General features: G+C 37.9%; 1 protein-coding gene across 7 annotated transcripts in view; it reads right to left on the bottom strand.

Moving 5' to 3' along the window:
• Positions 1-5,513: 5,513 nt before the first annotated feature.
• Positions 5,514-17,896, bottom strand: part of FBXO25 (F-box protein 25) — a 33,214-nt gene continuing 20,831 nt past the window's right edge. For 2 of the 7 annotated variants that reach the window (XM_026055009.1, XM_026055005.1), the window contains 3 exons: positions 15,181-15,324; positions 10,871-10,897; positions 5,514-6,703 (listed from right to left, as the gene is read on the bottom strand). In XM_026055009.1, coding sequence (XP_025910794.1) covers positions 6,614-6,703; positions 10,871-10,897; positions 15,181-15,324 — 261 coding nt within the window. In that variant the 3' untranslated portion in view covers positions 5,514-6,613. The other 5 variants (XM_026055006.1, XM_026055011.1, XM_026055010.1 and 2 more) reach the window with 4 other exon arrangements.

Genomic DNA, 17,896 nt, shown 5'->3' with positions numbered 1-17,896 from the left:
GGGTGTGGGATCGGAGCTTTCCCAGCTAGTGCCGCTGGCTGTGTCCATGAGCCATGAGCAGGATCAGTGGGCCCTTTGCACAGACCATCTCCCCACTGTGCTGTCTGCAGGTGTTCAGGACCCCTTGGGGCAGCTGTGGTGTGGAAGCAAGGGCATGGCACACTATGGACTTTTTCTTTTAGCCAGCTGTTTTCTAAYCTTCCCCTCGATGGTGGTGATTTGGAAACTGCCTCAGTTTTGATGGCTGTTTGATCTCCAGCCATCCGCCCAGTGTCCCCATCAGCAAGTCAGCCCTGACCTGGTTCCTCAAACAGTGTCAACCATGTGAACCCTGTGCGAACGCAGCCCTCCAGCCTCAGCAATGGTCAGCAAAAGGCAATAGCCTGCGGAGCTTTAGTCTGCCATGCACCATCTTCTGGGTAATGCAGCCGCTTGGGAATACCAACCTTTGGGCTTTTTCTAAAAAGAACTGGTTACAATCCATTATATTTAGGTCATATCCTTCCCTCTGCCTAAATAATATTCTCCAAAGGAAAAACCTGCCTAGACAAAGAGAAAATGGCCACTTTATATTTCTGAAGCAACTGTCTTCAGCCAGGACAGAGCTTTCCATGCTTGGAAATGCTTTGCCCGTGCCAAACCCAAAGCAGCAAATGCCTGTGCTCAGCCTGGAAGGCTGCGGAGAGGCTCAGTGCCTCCTCCAGCTGCCGTAGCCCTTCCTGGAGGCACTGCCCGCTGGCTGGCTCCCAGGCAGGCACAGAAAAAAAACAGTGGACTAGACCAAAATGGAGTTAGGAGGACACCGTGTGACTAGTTATCACAACTACAAGCATTTTAATTTCCTGTAAGATTTTGGGTTCTGGGATCCATGTCTTCAAGTAGCTCCTAGTTGATTTTCACTTGTTTCACTGCATCCCTTTTCCCTGACAGAGGAAAAGATATCTAGGTAAGGCTAGACCAGCTCTAAAATATACTAGGATTCCCTTTTTTTTTTTTTTTTGCCTCTACTTGCAACTATGTTTTTTTTTTTTAGGAAGCATTACTGGGAGCTTGTCCATTTTGGAAAGGAAAAGAATGTGATCAGAGTGCTCTGTATGCCTGGGCTCCACCGCCTGCTTCCAGATACCATGTTTTGAGCAATTGGAAACTGAAGAAGGAGTCCTTGTAGACTTACCAGCGGGGACAGATCTTCAACATATGTGTGTAAAAGAGCCTCTTGTGCGGAACTATATGAAGCAGGTGCTCTGGTGTTCACTATTCCTGTGGCTGGAAGGCATACCTGCAATGTGTTGAAGGCCTCACATGGCCTTAACAGGGCCAAAGACACACGCCTGTCTGTCAAGGAGTCCATGTTGCATTTTATATAATGTGGCTAACTATGCAGTGGAACAACACCAACCTGTTTAATGTTCTTCTCACTTTTGCACAGTGAATGTTTAAGCTTCATGATTCAGTGTAAGAAGAGGAGAAGGGCTGCAGAACATTGAGGACCAGGCCATACACCATAGAGCTCAATAAGGGAACAGAGCACAGTTACAGGCTGGAGGATGTAACTAAAGAGCTGCTGCATTATATTAAAGGACATTTCCTTTTAGTGGCTTTTAAAAATAATACTTTTGTAAATTAGCAAAGTTCTAAAGGGATATTGTCATGTTAAGAAGGGAACTACGGGTTTACAACTCTAAAAGTCTCCGAAAAGAAAAGGTCTATAAATAGCTGTGCTGTGTCTGAGTGAATAATGGGGACTGAATGGGGGAGAAGTGCCTCAAGCATGCAAAATTTTTTTTTATAATCTAAGCATAGTGGGGGAAGGACAACTGACTTTAGCAAATGAATTAGTCTTCCATTATTACTTAGTCATAAATACTATAGAACAGAGAGTATTCAGGTGGAAAGAGTATATGAAAGTTAAATAATACTTCTAGCTTTAGATAAATTTAGAATTAAGTAGTGGCTGTTTGTGTATGCCTTGGAAATTGTTAGAAAGGCTTTCAGCTGAAGGCACAATGACTAACTGCCCCAAAAGTGCAACAAATGTAAAACTGAAYATATTTTATTCATATTTGTACAAGAATGTACACATAAACAAACCTGAGGGAAATGATTTGTTTGAGCATTATCACCATAATGTCTGAAAGGCAGTGAGACAGGTCTGTAGGCTGCACAGAGAATGGACTATGGGAACTGAAAGAAAATGAACCTAGTTTTAGTGGCACTCACCTCAGTCATGTTCTGAATCGATTGATCTTTCACTTCCTTGGGTAGAGCCATTAACAAGCTTTAAAAGTAATCTCTCTCCTACTGAATTTTGTAGGAGTTAGGAATTAAGTTGCACTATCCTTAAGTAGTCGGACCTGAGCCTTGCAGCTGAAAATATAGAAAGGGTTACAAAGAAATAATTAGCTAATGCTTGAATATCCTGAACTGTAATTTAACAATGCTTTCCATTTGATATTGGTTTCTTTATTTATAGTGGTATCTTTGGATTGAATTTGCAATCTTAATTGGACATTAAGGGTCTAGCTTTACCCTGATGCCCAGCACAAAGAAGCAAAAAGTAGGAAAAAAAAAATCTCTTTAGCGGGACTACTTATTTGGAAAATAGGAGAGCTGACTCTAGTGCCCTCTCTTAGCAATGCATGCTGAGATATGAACTCTTGGTCATACAATGGATGAACTGCCACACCACTAGGTAGCTGCTGCCTGTATTTGACTGTGATTCTTTGCCCCTTTCTTTTTTTTTTTCAGATGAGTACCTAGCCCACTGATTAAATATTCACTGGGTGCAAGAGAGAATTAATTACCAGATACAAGTGGAATAGCTTCAGCAGGAAAGACTGAGGCAGAATGGTTCCATGGAAATTATTCCCCCCCCCCCCAAAAAAAAAAAAAAAAAATCTAGTTTTGTTTAGCTTGAACTGACTGGGAGCCTCTACCACTGCACAAGTACCCACCATGGCAATTTAAGCCTGGCTACAGTTATGGAATGGTCCCTGAAAGCCCAGTCCCTTTTGCTGCTGAGTTGTGGAGGGTAGCTGTTGTTGTTGTTGTTTATTGAGAAATCTTAAATATATTTCCCAGGACAGAAAGTCCCCAACAGGGAATGTTCTAACTGTGGTGAGGTGGGGTAAAATGGGAGTGGAGGGGGGGGGGGGACCAGACACTCCTGCACTTTGAAAGAGCTGAGCTCCCTTTCTCAGCCTTTGAAAGTAAGAGTGCAGGTAACAAGCTCCCAGAAAATCTAGCTGGAGGTAAGTCTCTGTCTGTCTGTCTCTTGCTTTCTCTCATCAGAAGCTAAACACCTGTGGCCATTTTCAACACTTCTTGCTGCCAGCTTTACTTCCTGTTTGCTATCCAGCCATTGCAGATTTCATTCTTAGGCACTCAGTCCTGAATTTTTCAGGACTAGGATTTAATAAAACACAATCAGCTAAGGTTGTGAAGTGATAATATAGGGTCCACATATAGTTAGAACAGGGTTTCCTATCACTGCCAGGGCAAAATATATATAACACATTCAGGTCTCTGGACAAAAGTTCTGGAGCAACAGAAAGCTGTGAGAAATTTGGTGCTCATTTCAAGGCAAGATTTCACCTGTAGGAGAGACTGGCTTTGCATGTGGTAGCCACACACTAGGACCTGGCTTTGCAGAACAGAGAGTAGGGACTTCAGCTAGTTAAGGTTTTACTTTAAGGCATATTAACTCAGCATTCTGATCAGTTATAACACTTAAAGTTATATGAATAAGTGTTGGTATAAAGGGCAATGAGATAAAGAACATGTTTTGACAGCCTGTATTAATTACAGGTGAGGTACTGTATTAACAAGATCATTATCCTGAAGGTGAAATCTTCTCCCCCTTCCACCTTATGGAGGGAGGGAAGGAACTTGATCAAAATCACTTTGTTAGCTTTTTGCTTAGGGGACACAATTAAAATCTGTCTTTTCGTGCAGCTGATGAATTCACACCATGTAGTCACTTTTAATCAAGCACTACACTTTGCCCAGGCTAAGAAAAATGTTCACTGAATACTTTAATTAAATTGTGGAACTACTCCCAAAGCTCAGTTTTGCTGAGCATTAAAAACATGTAACATTGCTCATGACAGTGTGATTCTCCACTTGAAGCCTTTTTTAAAATGAAAAACAAAAAAAAAACCCAGCCTGCACTGAACTGCTGCTTGTGGGATGTGTGCATTTCTCTCTTCTCCCTCTTCCAGTAACAGCAGTTTAAAAAGCCATCTTACTGTAAAATGAGTTTTTTGGAGCAGATTTCCCTCTTTCCCTCTCAGATCAGCAGGATGTTTTCACTACCCTTAATGGCACACAAGAGTACCTCCAAACATATCCTTCATCCTGTTAAGAGCTTTTTGCTACAGAAGAGTGAGCAGAACAGCAACAGGGGATATAAAAAGGAAGATTCCTATAACCTGACATTTGTAAGAGAACTGAAAATTACTTATTGCAAATACTGACTTTCCAAACTTTTTTTTTTTTAATTCTTAAAAGCCATTTTAAGTCGCTCCTTTCTCTCCTCAACTTAGACAGTAAGGGCCATGCAGGAAGGTTTTCCCCCTCCTCCCCCACCCAAAACCTTACACAGATTCTCACATAATTTGCAGTTTCTGTAACAGTCAGGGCTCAACTGGGCAGCTTTTTAAGTAATGGTCTTTCCCCTAAGAGCTAACACAGCCTGCAGGAGGGTTGGTTCTTTGTGGTTCCTCATGAGACTTTCAGTCAGCATGACAGGCAGACATCTCAGCCCAGAAGTAAGTCAATTACTCCATGCTGCGTTTAGAGCATTTCCTTAAAGCTGTTCTGCCTAAACCAACAGCAGATAATATTCCCATAGGTATTTACAGGAAGTTTCAGGAGAGCAGCAAAACTTAACAATGTTAAAGAAAAGAGTAATGGATGCCAGTAGTCACAAACCAGTGACAAGTTTACCAAGGGTCTTAAAAACAGAAAAGCAAGTTTGCAACCATTAGATTAGTGAAATAGGGGTGCAAATCAGGGTTAAATATGGGCTCTAACAAATGCAGCACTAACACTAAGGTATGGTGAGGCTTGTAGCAACATGCTGAATGCACTGGAGTAAGAATAGATTTGTCATGGCTCCGCACCTGGATGTTACAGTAGTCAAGGTAAACCCCTTCTCTTAAACTTAAAAAGTGGGTAAGGTTAGTACATCATTGACAGTTGATGCTTCAATTTATATACTTTCTCAGAAAAAAAAAAAAATTCTCTTCTTCCTTTGCAGCCTACTAGCTGTGTATTATCCTAATTTTTTACAGGATAGCTAGACTGTGAATAAATCGATTTAGGGGAAAGCAGTGGCACTCAGGCTACTTACAATTTTGTCACTGTTAGCCATTACAAAGAACAGGTTAGAGAAAAAGACCTTGTTACAAAATTCAAATAGATTCATCTCTGTGCAAGAGACATTTTTAGGAGTAATAGATAAAAACATGATTTATTACACTGTATACAAAACTAGATTCAAAACAAGCCAGTGGAGAATATAGTACATTATTTATTTTTTCTGTACATTACAATATTAAGTTTCATTGACAAAATCAAAACTTCACAATTTTTTCCTATACCTGCGTAAGCCTAGCAATTACTTTCATTTTACAGGATAGAAAATAGCTTCCTGGAGAATTTATATTCTGATTACCCAGCTCAGGGTGCTTCAGCTCAACAGACTGACTTTCAGGGTTTCCCATAGCTCATAAAGACTTGTCAGGTTAGAACCTCAGTTCGTAGTATAATGTACTGCCATTGCACCAGCCTAGAAACAAGTAACTCAATTTTCATTAAATTTCAGTAATGTCTCCTTTTTAGGAGATGTCTACAGTTTCAACTGCATTAGTTCAAAACTAAACAGAGTATAAATGAAGGCCTGGCTACTGTCAGAAAAATCTATCATTTTGCAGCAGCAGCCTCAGATCTGTCCCTTGGGTTATATAGGATGTGCTGAGATAGGTTACATGTTGTTTAATAAAGTCCTTTTAAGAAAAATAAATATTTTTGCATAATGTATGTACAAATATTGATTGACTTCCTTCATTTATAGGTTCAACAACAGATAACCACAGCTATATTTTATTCACTAGCTCACAATGATTACTGCCACCTTAGCAATTGAGATATTATGAGTCCAAGACAATACCAGCCTAGTCTTCATAATGGTGCAAATTATATGGAAGTGCTTTGAAAACAGTGGCTTAAAGAAAGAAGAAAGGATTAACAGAAAATTCCTTTGGTCCCTGTAAGAACAGCTTAAGTCTTCCACATAGTTTTAACCAACTATTAAGGCAGTGAAAGAATAGATTTCAAGTTGAGATTAAAACTGTCTTTCCTGGACTCAAAAGAAGTCCACTGCAGATTTCCTAGCAATGTTTTGTTTTGCTTCTTTAGTACGTCACCCTCTACTCAGGTATTTTCTGCACAAAGACCACACAGAATAAGCCTGTCCAATAATATCCCAACATAATTTTTAAACCACAACAAAACATAACACTTAAGAATATATTGCACAAAAAGCATAACATATCCTGCCTGACTCTTCACAAAAACACCCACAAACACAGGAAAACAGCTACTGAACATCTCAAAATTTGAAGAGATCAATGAAATGCTGAGGAGACACTGGCATGAGACAGGTGTTTGGATCACTGGCTGTGCAGGGGTGTCCTGTATCCTACAAGATGAAGGAGAAGAAAAATAAGTTCCCATTTTATAGACACACTCCCCCGCCCCCATTAAAAAAAAAAMCCAAACAAAAAGATCCCATACAGGCACATGCAACTACTCCCACTATAAGCAAACTGATAGGAATTTCTTGCCTTCCTTGCGCCCCTCCCCCCCCCTTTTAAACTACATTTGTCAAAAACTAATGGGTCAAGATATGCCTTTTTGTTTTCCAAGAGCTTTGACTCGGGATTTTTTGTGGGCAGGGTAAGTTGGTTGTTTTCCTTGAAATCTGAAGCTATCCTACAATACCAATTTCAAACTGGAAAGGTCCATTTTCTAAACAACAACAACAACCACCAAAACAACCCCCCCCAAAAACAAACAAAAAACCTAGTCTAAAACAGATAAGAAATAAATGCTGAAGTCTTAAAAAAAGCAAATGCCTTGTTGAACCTAAACTGACTTTGTTCAATAAAAAAAATGAAATCAATTCATCCTGGGGGGAGGAGAGGGGGCACACAATGAGCTCTGTCTTTCAGAATGAAAGGCAGCAGACACCTCCCACAAATTAGCATGTTTGAAGTCCAAATCTCTACCTCGCTTGGTGTTTTTGCCCAACATCTTTCCTCCTCTTTCACTCCTACCCCTTCCCCAGCTGAAATCACAAAGGATCTCTTGCCTTAAAACAGAAGTTTGCACCCAAGCAAGCTAGGAGTGCAGAAGATAGGATGCACAAAGGAAGGAACTGCCTCAAATCATTGTCGCCTCTAATTTTGTGACATATAGAGCATAGAGAAAACAAATCCAATAGCAATCTGACCAAACAGAGGATTTGGAGAAGATTTTGCACAAATAAAACAGAAAATCCTACAACTCACACAAGGAAGGTGCAGTATGGAAGAAAAGAGTTTGCAAGCAATGGGTCACATTCAAGAAGTAAGATTATGATTTGAACTATGGCCTTCTGAATGGTCCAGAAGGCAAAAACCATAGTTGCCAAAGAAATCATACTGCAATCATGCTAGTTTAAGGCTAGAGATTGACAGCACCTGGATTAATACTGTTTGGCAATTTGCCTCAACTTCTCCCTGGTAGGACTATTTATGTGATGAGAGGATATACAGGGCTCAAACAGGACTCAAATTAACACTGCAGTGTGTTGTGACCAGCTCTACAGAATGGAGTGTTGTGGGTATACGCATGTATGTACATGCACCCACACACCTCCTCTTAGAGGTAATCAGCAGCATAAACACAGTATGGAAGAGTCCTAACTGGTCAATCAGCAGTTATAAGCTGAAGAGGAAAAAGTACATAGGAAGAAACTGCTAAAAAGATGCAAGTATGTCTCCTGTCAAAGTCACTTGAGTTCTTGTTTAGCACTGACTATTGGGAAGTGAAGTCTAAAAATGAGTGCAGTAGGAGCATTTTGTCTTTTATTCTTATTCCCCACAGTTAAACTTCCTTTCAGTTTATTATAGCTATAGCAGTGTGCTCAGGAAGGCAGTCTCCATACAGCTAATGCAATTAGATAGAAGATACAAAATTTATCTTTTGTTCTCCTTTTACTATCTCATTATTCCATTAACAATACAGGGAAAACATTAATAATATGGCACTTCAAAACTGCAATCCATTGCAAGAAAATTTTAAACGCTAACATGACCCACTTGCAAAATGTGTCAGCCCTACTTCTGTCCTCTCAGAATCTGGTACAAAGAAGCAATAAGAAACAGCACTCTTCTCATGTAAAGTGCAACCAACAAGAAGCAGTTACAATAGAATTAGCTCAAATGCATGAATTATAACATGAAAAGCTTTGTAGGCAAAACCCTTCATGCTGATGGTCTCAGAAAATTTCATGTAGTTCCTTAGGCTTGTGGAAGAAGCTGACAAAGAAACAATCTTTTGCACTTCTCAGTGAGACAGTATTTTAAGTTTTAAGGAGTCTGTACCCTGAATGCACATACAGCCAGCTTGGGCCACGTACCCCTCCAACAGATCACTCATCTGTCTTCTGCAGGGTACTGCAATGTCAATTTTCTGATTTGTTGGATAAGGATTTGAACTGGAGACCTCAAATGAAAAGGCTTTCACAATACAAATTCATTAAGCCTGCAGCACTTTCTTTAATATTACAGAAACTTGAACTCAGCATGAGAGCCTGATTTACCAAACTCATCTTATAATGGAAAGTTCAATTTTATACTTTATTGGAACCCTCTACTGGAAGAAAACGCTAGAGTTGTAATGAGAAGTTTCCAGACAGCTCAATGGAGAAGTTAAACACCTTGAACAATAAGTTTTTCAATGCAATAAAGATCAAACTGTCCTTCACAGATTTCAAGGGACTTCTCTCTTTCCTACCAGTGTTGATGAACTAATTCATCATGTGGTGCAAAAAAAGCTAGAATAAGTACATGGTAAGTAGATCACAGACCACTGCAGTCTTCATTCTTTTGTTTCCATATGAAAGGAAATTATGTGCAATTATATTCAGTTAATAGAAGGAAAGAACCTGCAAGTGGAACTTCTTTTTTGACGTTGAAACTTAGGTAAGGGAAATACTGGCAAGGGTGCCACATTCCCTTCCAATCTCTTTGCAACAAAGTGCACTAGCTCAAACTTGTATTCTAGATACTGTTCAGCTTTTCAAATGGAAATTATTTTTCTATAGTTATAATATCTGTGCTTTTCATTAACCTATAGATGATCACATGAAAATATCACGCAATATCAATTCCTCATCCTCCCACTTTAATATCACCTAAGAACCAGGTGTTACATTAATGACAAACAGGTAAAAGAACCATTGAAAAAGGGCAGCACCAGACAAATCAGCCAAGTGGAACTGCCTATGTAGAAAAGATACAGAAAAGAAAACTCAAAACCCCCCAAATACCAGAAGTGCTAAACATAACACCTTCACCTTGAAATGACATTTGCAAGGAAGAGATATCCAACAGCAGAAAAACATGCTCCCAAAGGTAGTTGCTAACAAACTATCTCCTCTCCCCATTGTCATGAGTTTAATTTCTTAGTTTCCAGGAAAAACACTGGAGTTAGGATCCTGGGAAAGAAGTTAGGGTTTTGAATCCTCTTTTACTGCTCATTTATACTTATAATTCTATATGTACACTTTAGCTTTAATTTGTAACATGCTGTGTGCTTTGCTCTGCACATCATAGAACACTTTTGAAAGTCCTGCTCAGTCAGGAAGTACAGATCCAATAAAAAGCTCAGTAAGATCAGTTCTTGGTTTTTTTAGTTAAAGAAACGGAAACAGCAATTTTACAATGGAAAAAAGCGATATGAATTGAAAATTCCATGAAAGATTAAAAGAGGAATCATGCAACCATGAGTGTTCTTCCTTCCAGGAAGTTTCTTTAAATTTAATACTGTTCATTATTGTTCAAATCAGACTGATTTTCAATAAATCTACTTAAAACTAAAACAGAATTTGTTTAAATTAACAAAAGAATTCACCTTGAGAAGTATTTACTGACAAATATAAAATTTAAGGAAAACAATTATCATAACTGCAAATGAAGTTCCTATCACAACTTTGGAGCTACAATCCTTTACTGTATAATTATTCATACAAACTCCTCATTCAGAAAATGTTGTAGTTGCCTTCCCTTCTTCCCTACCCCTCCTCAAGTCATATGTAGTCTGTTTGGGAACTTCTTTTCAGAGAGAATCTTTCATAAGTCTAAGCATGATGTAAGTATTCCAAGTGGGGTAAAATCCATTTTAGTACCTTTGCATAAAGAAAGTTCTTTGACATTCGTGTTATTGTTTTCAGATTTAAGTGCCAAATAAAATACATCAGGGAGCACAGAAACAGTTTCTAACACTGAATACAGGGAAACCTATTCCCTGGTGAATCTCATTTCACTGACATCTGCACCTGTTTTCATAAGAAGTTGAATTATGGTCCCTAGTTTAAACAGCATTAACAGGGAATACTTCAATAATAACAAAAACAAAGATGAAGAAAAACTAAGATGGAAATTCACCACTACCTTATCTGATTGGGTCATGAGGAACAAACTATTCCTGCTGCTAAACTGATATGAAAAAATACCTAAGCGATTAGAAGTGAACACCTTGTTCACTTTGACATTACAGAACAGTCAGCAATGAAAGCAGAGATGAGACACACATGAAATACCTTGAGTAACAAAGCAAGATGGTAGTCCTTTGAGATCATGAAGAAGGAAGCAGGAAGGAGAGCCATAAAGTAAAAGAAGCAAAGTTAAGGTTTATTGAACTATGTGCCACTTGGAACAATAGTCTTTTATAAAACATTTAGTGTGAAGTACTTTTGCGGCAAATCAATTGGTTGAAAAACCAAAGCCATCGCAAACTCTGGTAAGACTAAAACCAAGCATGGACATATCACACATGTGAAACAATTATCCTATTACATAAAGCCCTGGGTCTTGAAAGAAAAAAAGATATTTCAACTATTCTCTATGTCCATCGCAGATAACTGAGATGTACTATTCAATTAGCTAAGTAAGAAAAATGGACAAATTGCCCACAATGGTAATGTTGCCTAGTGGAACAGAAGAGTTAGCATATATCAAATGCATTCACACAAGCATCATCAGTTAATACTAGATGTCATTCTTTTTACATTACTGATAAATTATGTATTTTGCTCACTTTCAGTGTGGACAAATCCTTTAATAAAAAGTCTCTTTGCAAAGATAAGGGTCATTTGATATGAAGAGTTTTGCTTACAGTCATTCCCGCCTTAACACAGAAGGATACAAGCTATTCTGTTATATCACTGTAGTTCCTATGATGAATTTAGGCATCTCCTTTCTATTGTATTTAATATTACTATGGTCACAGGTTTTAAACAAACACAGCCAACACAAATGCCTCAAATGCTGCTTGTTTAAAGATTTGAAGACTTGTTAAAAGTAATACTAAGATTACTATAACATACTGAAAAGTGAAAAACTGTTTCCCTACTTCAACTGTTTGCTAATTCACTTCACTAGTCTTCATTCCTTTTTTCTGCAAGTCTTTCTTTAAAAGGACATAGAATGCAGAACTGAAAGGATTTCTCGAGTCAAATCTAGCCTTCTCTTGTCACTGACAACTACATCATATTATCTATTTCATAAACAATGAAAATTCTTCTTATAACTAGTGAGGTCTGTGCTTTGCGGCTGTTCCAGAACCTTGCTACTTTGATTCTTGGAAACACTTAATTCCCAGCATAAGTTTACCCCACAGGTAGTTTATACAACCTATTTGCATGAAGGCTATCCCTTAGCTTAAATAATTTCTCTCTGTAGTCTCATGTTTATTCATCCCTTCCCTGTCTGAAAAGAATTTATGGGGAGCAGTCATGTTCCCTCTTGGCTTTAATACAGCTAAATCAAAAGAAATTAACCTCTGTTAGTCTCCTTCGTGTCCTGATCACTTAAGTACTTTTCTCTATTTCAATGTTTTGCTTTGTTCTTTAGTGGGAATAAAAGCAAGTGCAATACCAAAAGGTGTAGTGAGCCCATTTTTTGAAGTTCTTTTGAATACACTTTAAAAAACAGGCAACTCTTAAATGTACCATAAAAAAATAAATTTTTACATATTAAACTATTTCAAGAATCCAGTGCTTCAACTTGTTTCAAGATTTAGACACTTGCTACTTTTCCCCAGTAAAGTACCTGTGATTTCTCATTAAAGTTTTTATTAAATTTTTCTTCTATATGTTCAGTGGTATTTTAAAGAATAAAAGTTTCAGCTGAGAACAAGAAGCGTGTACATTATACACACAATTGTGTCAACCACTCATATACAGATTTCATTTAATAATCTGTTTAATCAAGTATACTAGTGAAGCTTAAATGAACTGTCAAAGTCTGATACAGTTCCTTCTGCTTAAGCCAGGTATTTTCTCTTAGCACGGAATTTTGCTAGAACTTACAAAGTCCTCCACACTTTGTTTCTCATGTTTAAAAAGCTTGAGAGGATATAGATACAAATAACTGACAAAAGCAGAACTTCCCCCCCAAATTCAGTATGACTAGCACTACTTCACTCACACTGCCCTGTCAGGATACACAGAGGAACTGTTTTTCAGACCAATGACTAACCTTTTAGCATCTCTGCCAGTGAGGGTGTCAGTTCATGCAAAAATCAATGCATCTAACACAGCCTATTTCACCCTGATCAAACATTTATTTTAAGACAAAAGATACCGTTTAGATTCTGAGACCTAGCAACAGAATACCCAGGTTGGAAGGGACCTCAGAAGGTCTCTAGTCCAGCCTTCTGCTCAAAGCAGGGTCAGCTATAAGATCAGACCATGTCAGTCAGGGCTTATCCAGTCGGGTCTTGAAAACCTTGAAGAAGGGAGACTGCGCAGCCTCTCTGATCACGGGCTCCCTTGCTTGCTTGTCCTCAGGGTTAGAAATGTTTTCCTTATGCCCAGTCTGAACTTCTTGTTTCAACTTTTGTCTGTTGTCTCTTGTCTACCTGTCCAGCACAAGTGTAAACAGCCTGACTCCATCTTCTCAACAACCTCCTTGTAGGTATAAGCAGGCTATTAGGCCCCCCAAAAGCAATTTCTTCTCTAGCTTCTCCTCACAGGGCAAGCACTCCAGCCTCCCTAGACATTTGGCCCTCTCCTGAACTTGCTCCAGTTTATCAAAGTCTTTCTTGCAGTGGGGGACCCAGAACTGGACACACTACTCCAGAGGCAGTCTAATGAGTGCCAAGTAAAGGGGGATAACTACTTCCTTCAATCTACTGGCTGTGATCCTTTTAATACAGCCCAGGATGCTGCTGGCCTTCTCCACTGCCAGGACACACTGCTGGTTCATGCTCAGCTTGCTGCTGACCAGGGCCTCTTCAGCACAGCTGCCCCCAAGACTGTATTGTTGTCTGTGACTCTTCCTTACTAAGTACAAGGCTTTGAATTTACCCTCATTCATGAAGTTCTCATGAGCTCATTCCTCCAGTCTGTCTAGGCCCCTCTACATTGCAGCCCTGCCCTCAAGGGTATTGAATACTCCCTCCAATACAGTGTTATCTGTAARCTTGGATTAGAGTGCACTCTACTGCCTCCTCCAGATCATTGACTGATGTTAAACATTAAAGTCCAAATACTATTTAATCATTCCTAATACTGCAACTGCTACACTTCTTATCACAACTATAGCAAGATCAGAATGAGAGAAAAGCACTGCAAAAAGCTTTATCCCTTTACACAGCAAAGCCTTAACACAGAAGGCCCAAACAAATCTTACACCAAACTCCTCCCACCCTGCCCCAGCATGCAAACTGTATGCTTACCTTTAATATTTCTGTTTTCAAAGAGAAAACCTTAACCTGAATAATGGGCAACATTTTTATAAGACTTATTTCACTGTAATGAACAGCTCTTAGTCATTCTTGACAAAGGTTCTTCAGCAAATGCTTGGGCTTTTCAAAGCAGAAACTAACTACCTGCTTTCCTACTATTAACTTAGTGCTATGAAATATACTGGTATCTGGAAGAGCTCCTGTGATATCAAGGATACTCAAGTTTAAAATAACATCATTGAGGACCACGCTATTTCCATGAAGGCTAGCTTATCCTGCTAAAGACCCTAGCTTTTTAGATGGAAAAGAAAAAAGCCTCACACTGGCATTGTTGGCTTGATGCAATTAGTCTTAAAATTGTAGAAAGAAGGCACAAGAACAAAGTCATTTCTGTGACTAGGAAGATGAATATTTTTCAAGATTTCTCAAACATTTCTTGTTTTTTTATTTTCCACTTGGCATTATTCATATCTGGTCTTTGAGGTATGAAATAAAATAAATCTGACTGACAAGAAGGCTAGATTATGCTGCAATAACTAAAGTCAAAGTGGGACTATGCGTTCACATGAGAGTTAAACAGGATAATGCCCTATGGAAATAAAAATCATTGTGTAAGACAGAATATGCTTCATGGTAGGCATCAAAATAAACAAAATACATTTTAGAAGAAATTTCACACATTCTTCCAAACTTCTAATGTGACAGAAGCAGACTATAAAAATACATACAATTTTACGCCAATGTGGTAGAAATACTACAGTTATAAGTTTTCATTAGAAACTTCTATCAATTGCCATGCCATCATTAGAAAAGGAATTTCATAAAATGGCTAACTTCGTACAAGTTTTTTACAACTTTGGGTAATATTAAAGAGACAAGAAGACAAAGAGCTGCAACTCCTTCCATGGGGTAGTATTCCTTCCAATTCTAAATATTAAGGTTATCAGATATTAAGAGATAAATGCTAAACAAAGAACAAATTTGGAATTTAATACTAGTTTTATTTGGAAGTTTCATATATTTAAACTTGCATATTAGTAGTCCAATCACATTTCACATGAGAAAGCTGACGTGACGCCTTAATATTTTTTCCTTTCAGATAAATCAAACAGTAGCTGATTGTGTGCACTGATTTCTAATTATCTATTTCAAAGCTCTTACCTTCCAAAACAGAATACTACAGTGTCGACAGAAATGCAAAGTGTCCCCATACTGTTCCTTTATTGGATAATATTTCTGAAGTGCAAAGTACATCAGCTTCCAGTCAATGTGACCTTTTTCTGATAGAATCAAATGCCTACAAAACTGGATATAAAATATCTTCCTTTAACATGGTTAAAGTTCTAGTCAAATCAGCAAATGACTGAAAAACATAGGCAGTTAAACTGAAGTTTTATAACCAGAACTCTTTGAAATCAATAGTCTGACATGTGTACATCTCTGAAGAACAGCAATAGAGATCCAGACGCAAAAAAAGGTAAAAATACTAAAAATAGGAGAGTGCAGATTTGCCAAGAAAAATAGGCCATACGCAGGTGATCCAACCCCACTGTCCTGAAATGATTATAGTTATAGTCAATGCTAACTATACATAACAAAAACAATATTTAGAGTAATCATTCATTTTATACTTTTAAAAAACTTCAGGAATGAGATAAAAATGATCAAGTATTACAACTAGTGTTTTTTTTCTTTTAAAGCAGTAACTATGGATTTAAATAAAGCTTTGTCTTTCAGCTCAAAAGAACATACATAATTCTTTTTCATACTTACTTACCTTTTTAGAAGCACAGCAATAAACAATTGACTAATGTACTTCTTGACTACATATCTGCACGTAAAGAGTAGCTGATGCACAACAGCTACTTCTAACCAGCTTAACACATGGACAAGATTTATGAAGTTTGTATTTATAAAATGCATCTCATTCCACTTTGAGTGTGGATTAATCCTAATACTTTCAGGACTTTCTTCATGCAGAAGAAGGTTGCCATATGGGGGAGAATAGCACTGCCTTTGGGATGCAGGCTACACACTTGTTTCATAATAGCTTCCCTGTGTAAAGCTCTCATTTTTTCCAAGAGTGCTCTTAAGATAAAATGTGTCTTTCTAGTTGTTTCAGTAGCTCAACAAATATACTGCAGAGGACAGGAAAAATAACCTAACACTGTTCTGTAGCTTAAGGTAGTACACTTCTAAACAGAAAATATTGAATTTGATCGTGGAAAATAGATCTAATGATTTTATTTATATCATTAATAGCTTAAGAAATTAAATGTGAACATTTAGGAACACATTGGCAACACTGTGTATGTGTTCTTTATAGGACACGTCTAGTTTATAGGTCTAGCTAAAGGCTTAAGTGATCTTTTTCCTGGCATTACCTTAGTATAACACCTCCCTCTCCAACCAGTTCGGTCACAGTTCAGAAGCCCTTACTTTATCTACTGTCAAAATCCATTCAACTGCTGCATTAAGCTCAAACTTCTTACACTTTCACTTGCCTTCTACGCTGCCTCTTCTCCTCCTTTCATTGCTTGTTTTCCCCCCACAATCACACCCTAAGGAGAAACAGTATACAGAAATAAAACTATCTTAGTCTTTTTTTCATTACATTACTATAGAAAATTTATTATATCGCAGCCAAGTGGGGTAACAATTTTAATATATTCTGTAGTTACACTGGCTACTGAATAATGATATCACCGACAGAGTCTATATTCTCCTCAGTGCTTATGAGTATTATTGGAATGTTCTTGGCCATACCAGAAATAAATCTACATCCAACTTAATCAGCAAAACTGCCCATAAAATTTTTCCAGGTGTTTTCTCCTCAGTTGCATGTATGGATTCAGTTAAGGTAATACCCCTAAGAAGTGTATTAGTTTGGTTATATTAGAAACATTGACTACTGAGTTTAAAAAAAAAGGCAGGACAAACTTTGGAAAAAATGAGAGAAACTGCAATGGGGGGGGGTTCAGTTTCCCTTTGACTCTGTACATACTTTCCATGAAATTCATTCCAAAATCTTTCATTTTATCAAAAATTCTTATCTGAGTTAACTGCACACAAGTTAATTGCTCTTCTCTTCTACCTTCCCCTTTTATACTAACACTTAATTTGCTAGCCACCAACCAAACTGTACCACTTTGACCTGCCAGATGTTAAGATGGAATATTTTCACATGCTGCTATCTTGAATGTACTAGCTTTTAAGTTCTTCTTCCAGTTCTAATATGTTAACTTCTATTTCCATGATTTTTTCAGCTAGTCTGATTTTCCCAACATATATTCTTGCTAGAAAATGAAGACAATTCTGGAGGCATTCATAGACAAACTTGATCTTTGCCATGAGGAAGTAACAGGAAAGTCTCATTTCTCTCATTGTTCTTAATTCCAATATCAAAACCATTTGCTCTATTCATTTTTTGGAAGATCCATTTCTGGCTAACTTTAAGGCTACTGAAAACAAAAGGGGCCATTTCCATTCACTAGACTGTTCATGTAGTCTAAAAGCTCGAGCAATCAAATCTGTYTGTCTAGCTTGATTAGTAAGAGTAAACAAATTCTATTTTAGGTATTAAAAAAACCCAGCACCTTAGAGGTCCTCTGTCACACTTGTGAGGGATTGTGTAGTAAAAAAAGCTTACAATAAACTTTTTGGTTTTTAAATTAATGCAAGGAAACATTCAGGTAAAGTTATCCTAAACTCACAGAAGTGTTGAATACAATTTTCAGTACTAACCATGCCAAAAAACAAAACAAAGAAATCCTAGACCATTTTCACTATTGCCACATTCTGTCACATTTTTATCTCAAAGACAAGGGGTGTTCACACTTCATTATTTGTATAACACACGACAGAGATAAGAGCCAGA

Source organism: Apteryx rowi, unplaced genomic scaffold, assembly GCF_003343035.1.
Source record: "Apteryx rowi isolate R43461 unplaced genomic scaffold, aptRow1 scaffold_98, whole genome shotgun sequence".
Classification (NCBI taxonomy): Eukaryota; Metazoa; Chordata; class Aves; order Apterygiformes; family Apterygidae; genus Apteryx; species Apteryx rowi.
Note: the sequence above shows the minus strand (reverse complement) of the source record. Positions and strands in the feature narration are given on the sequence as shown.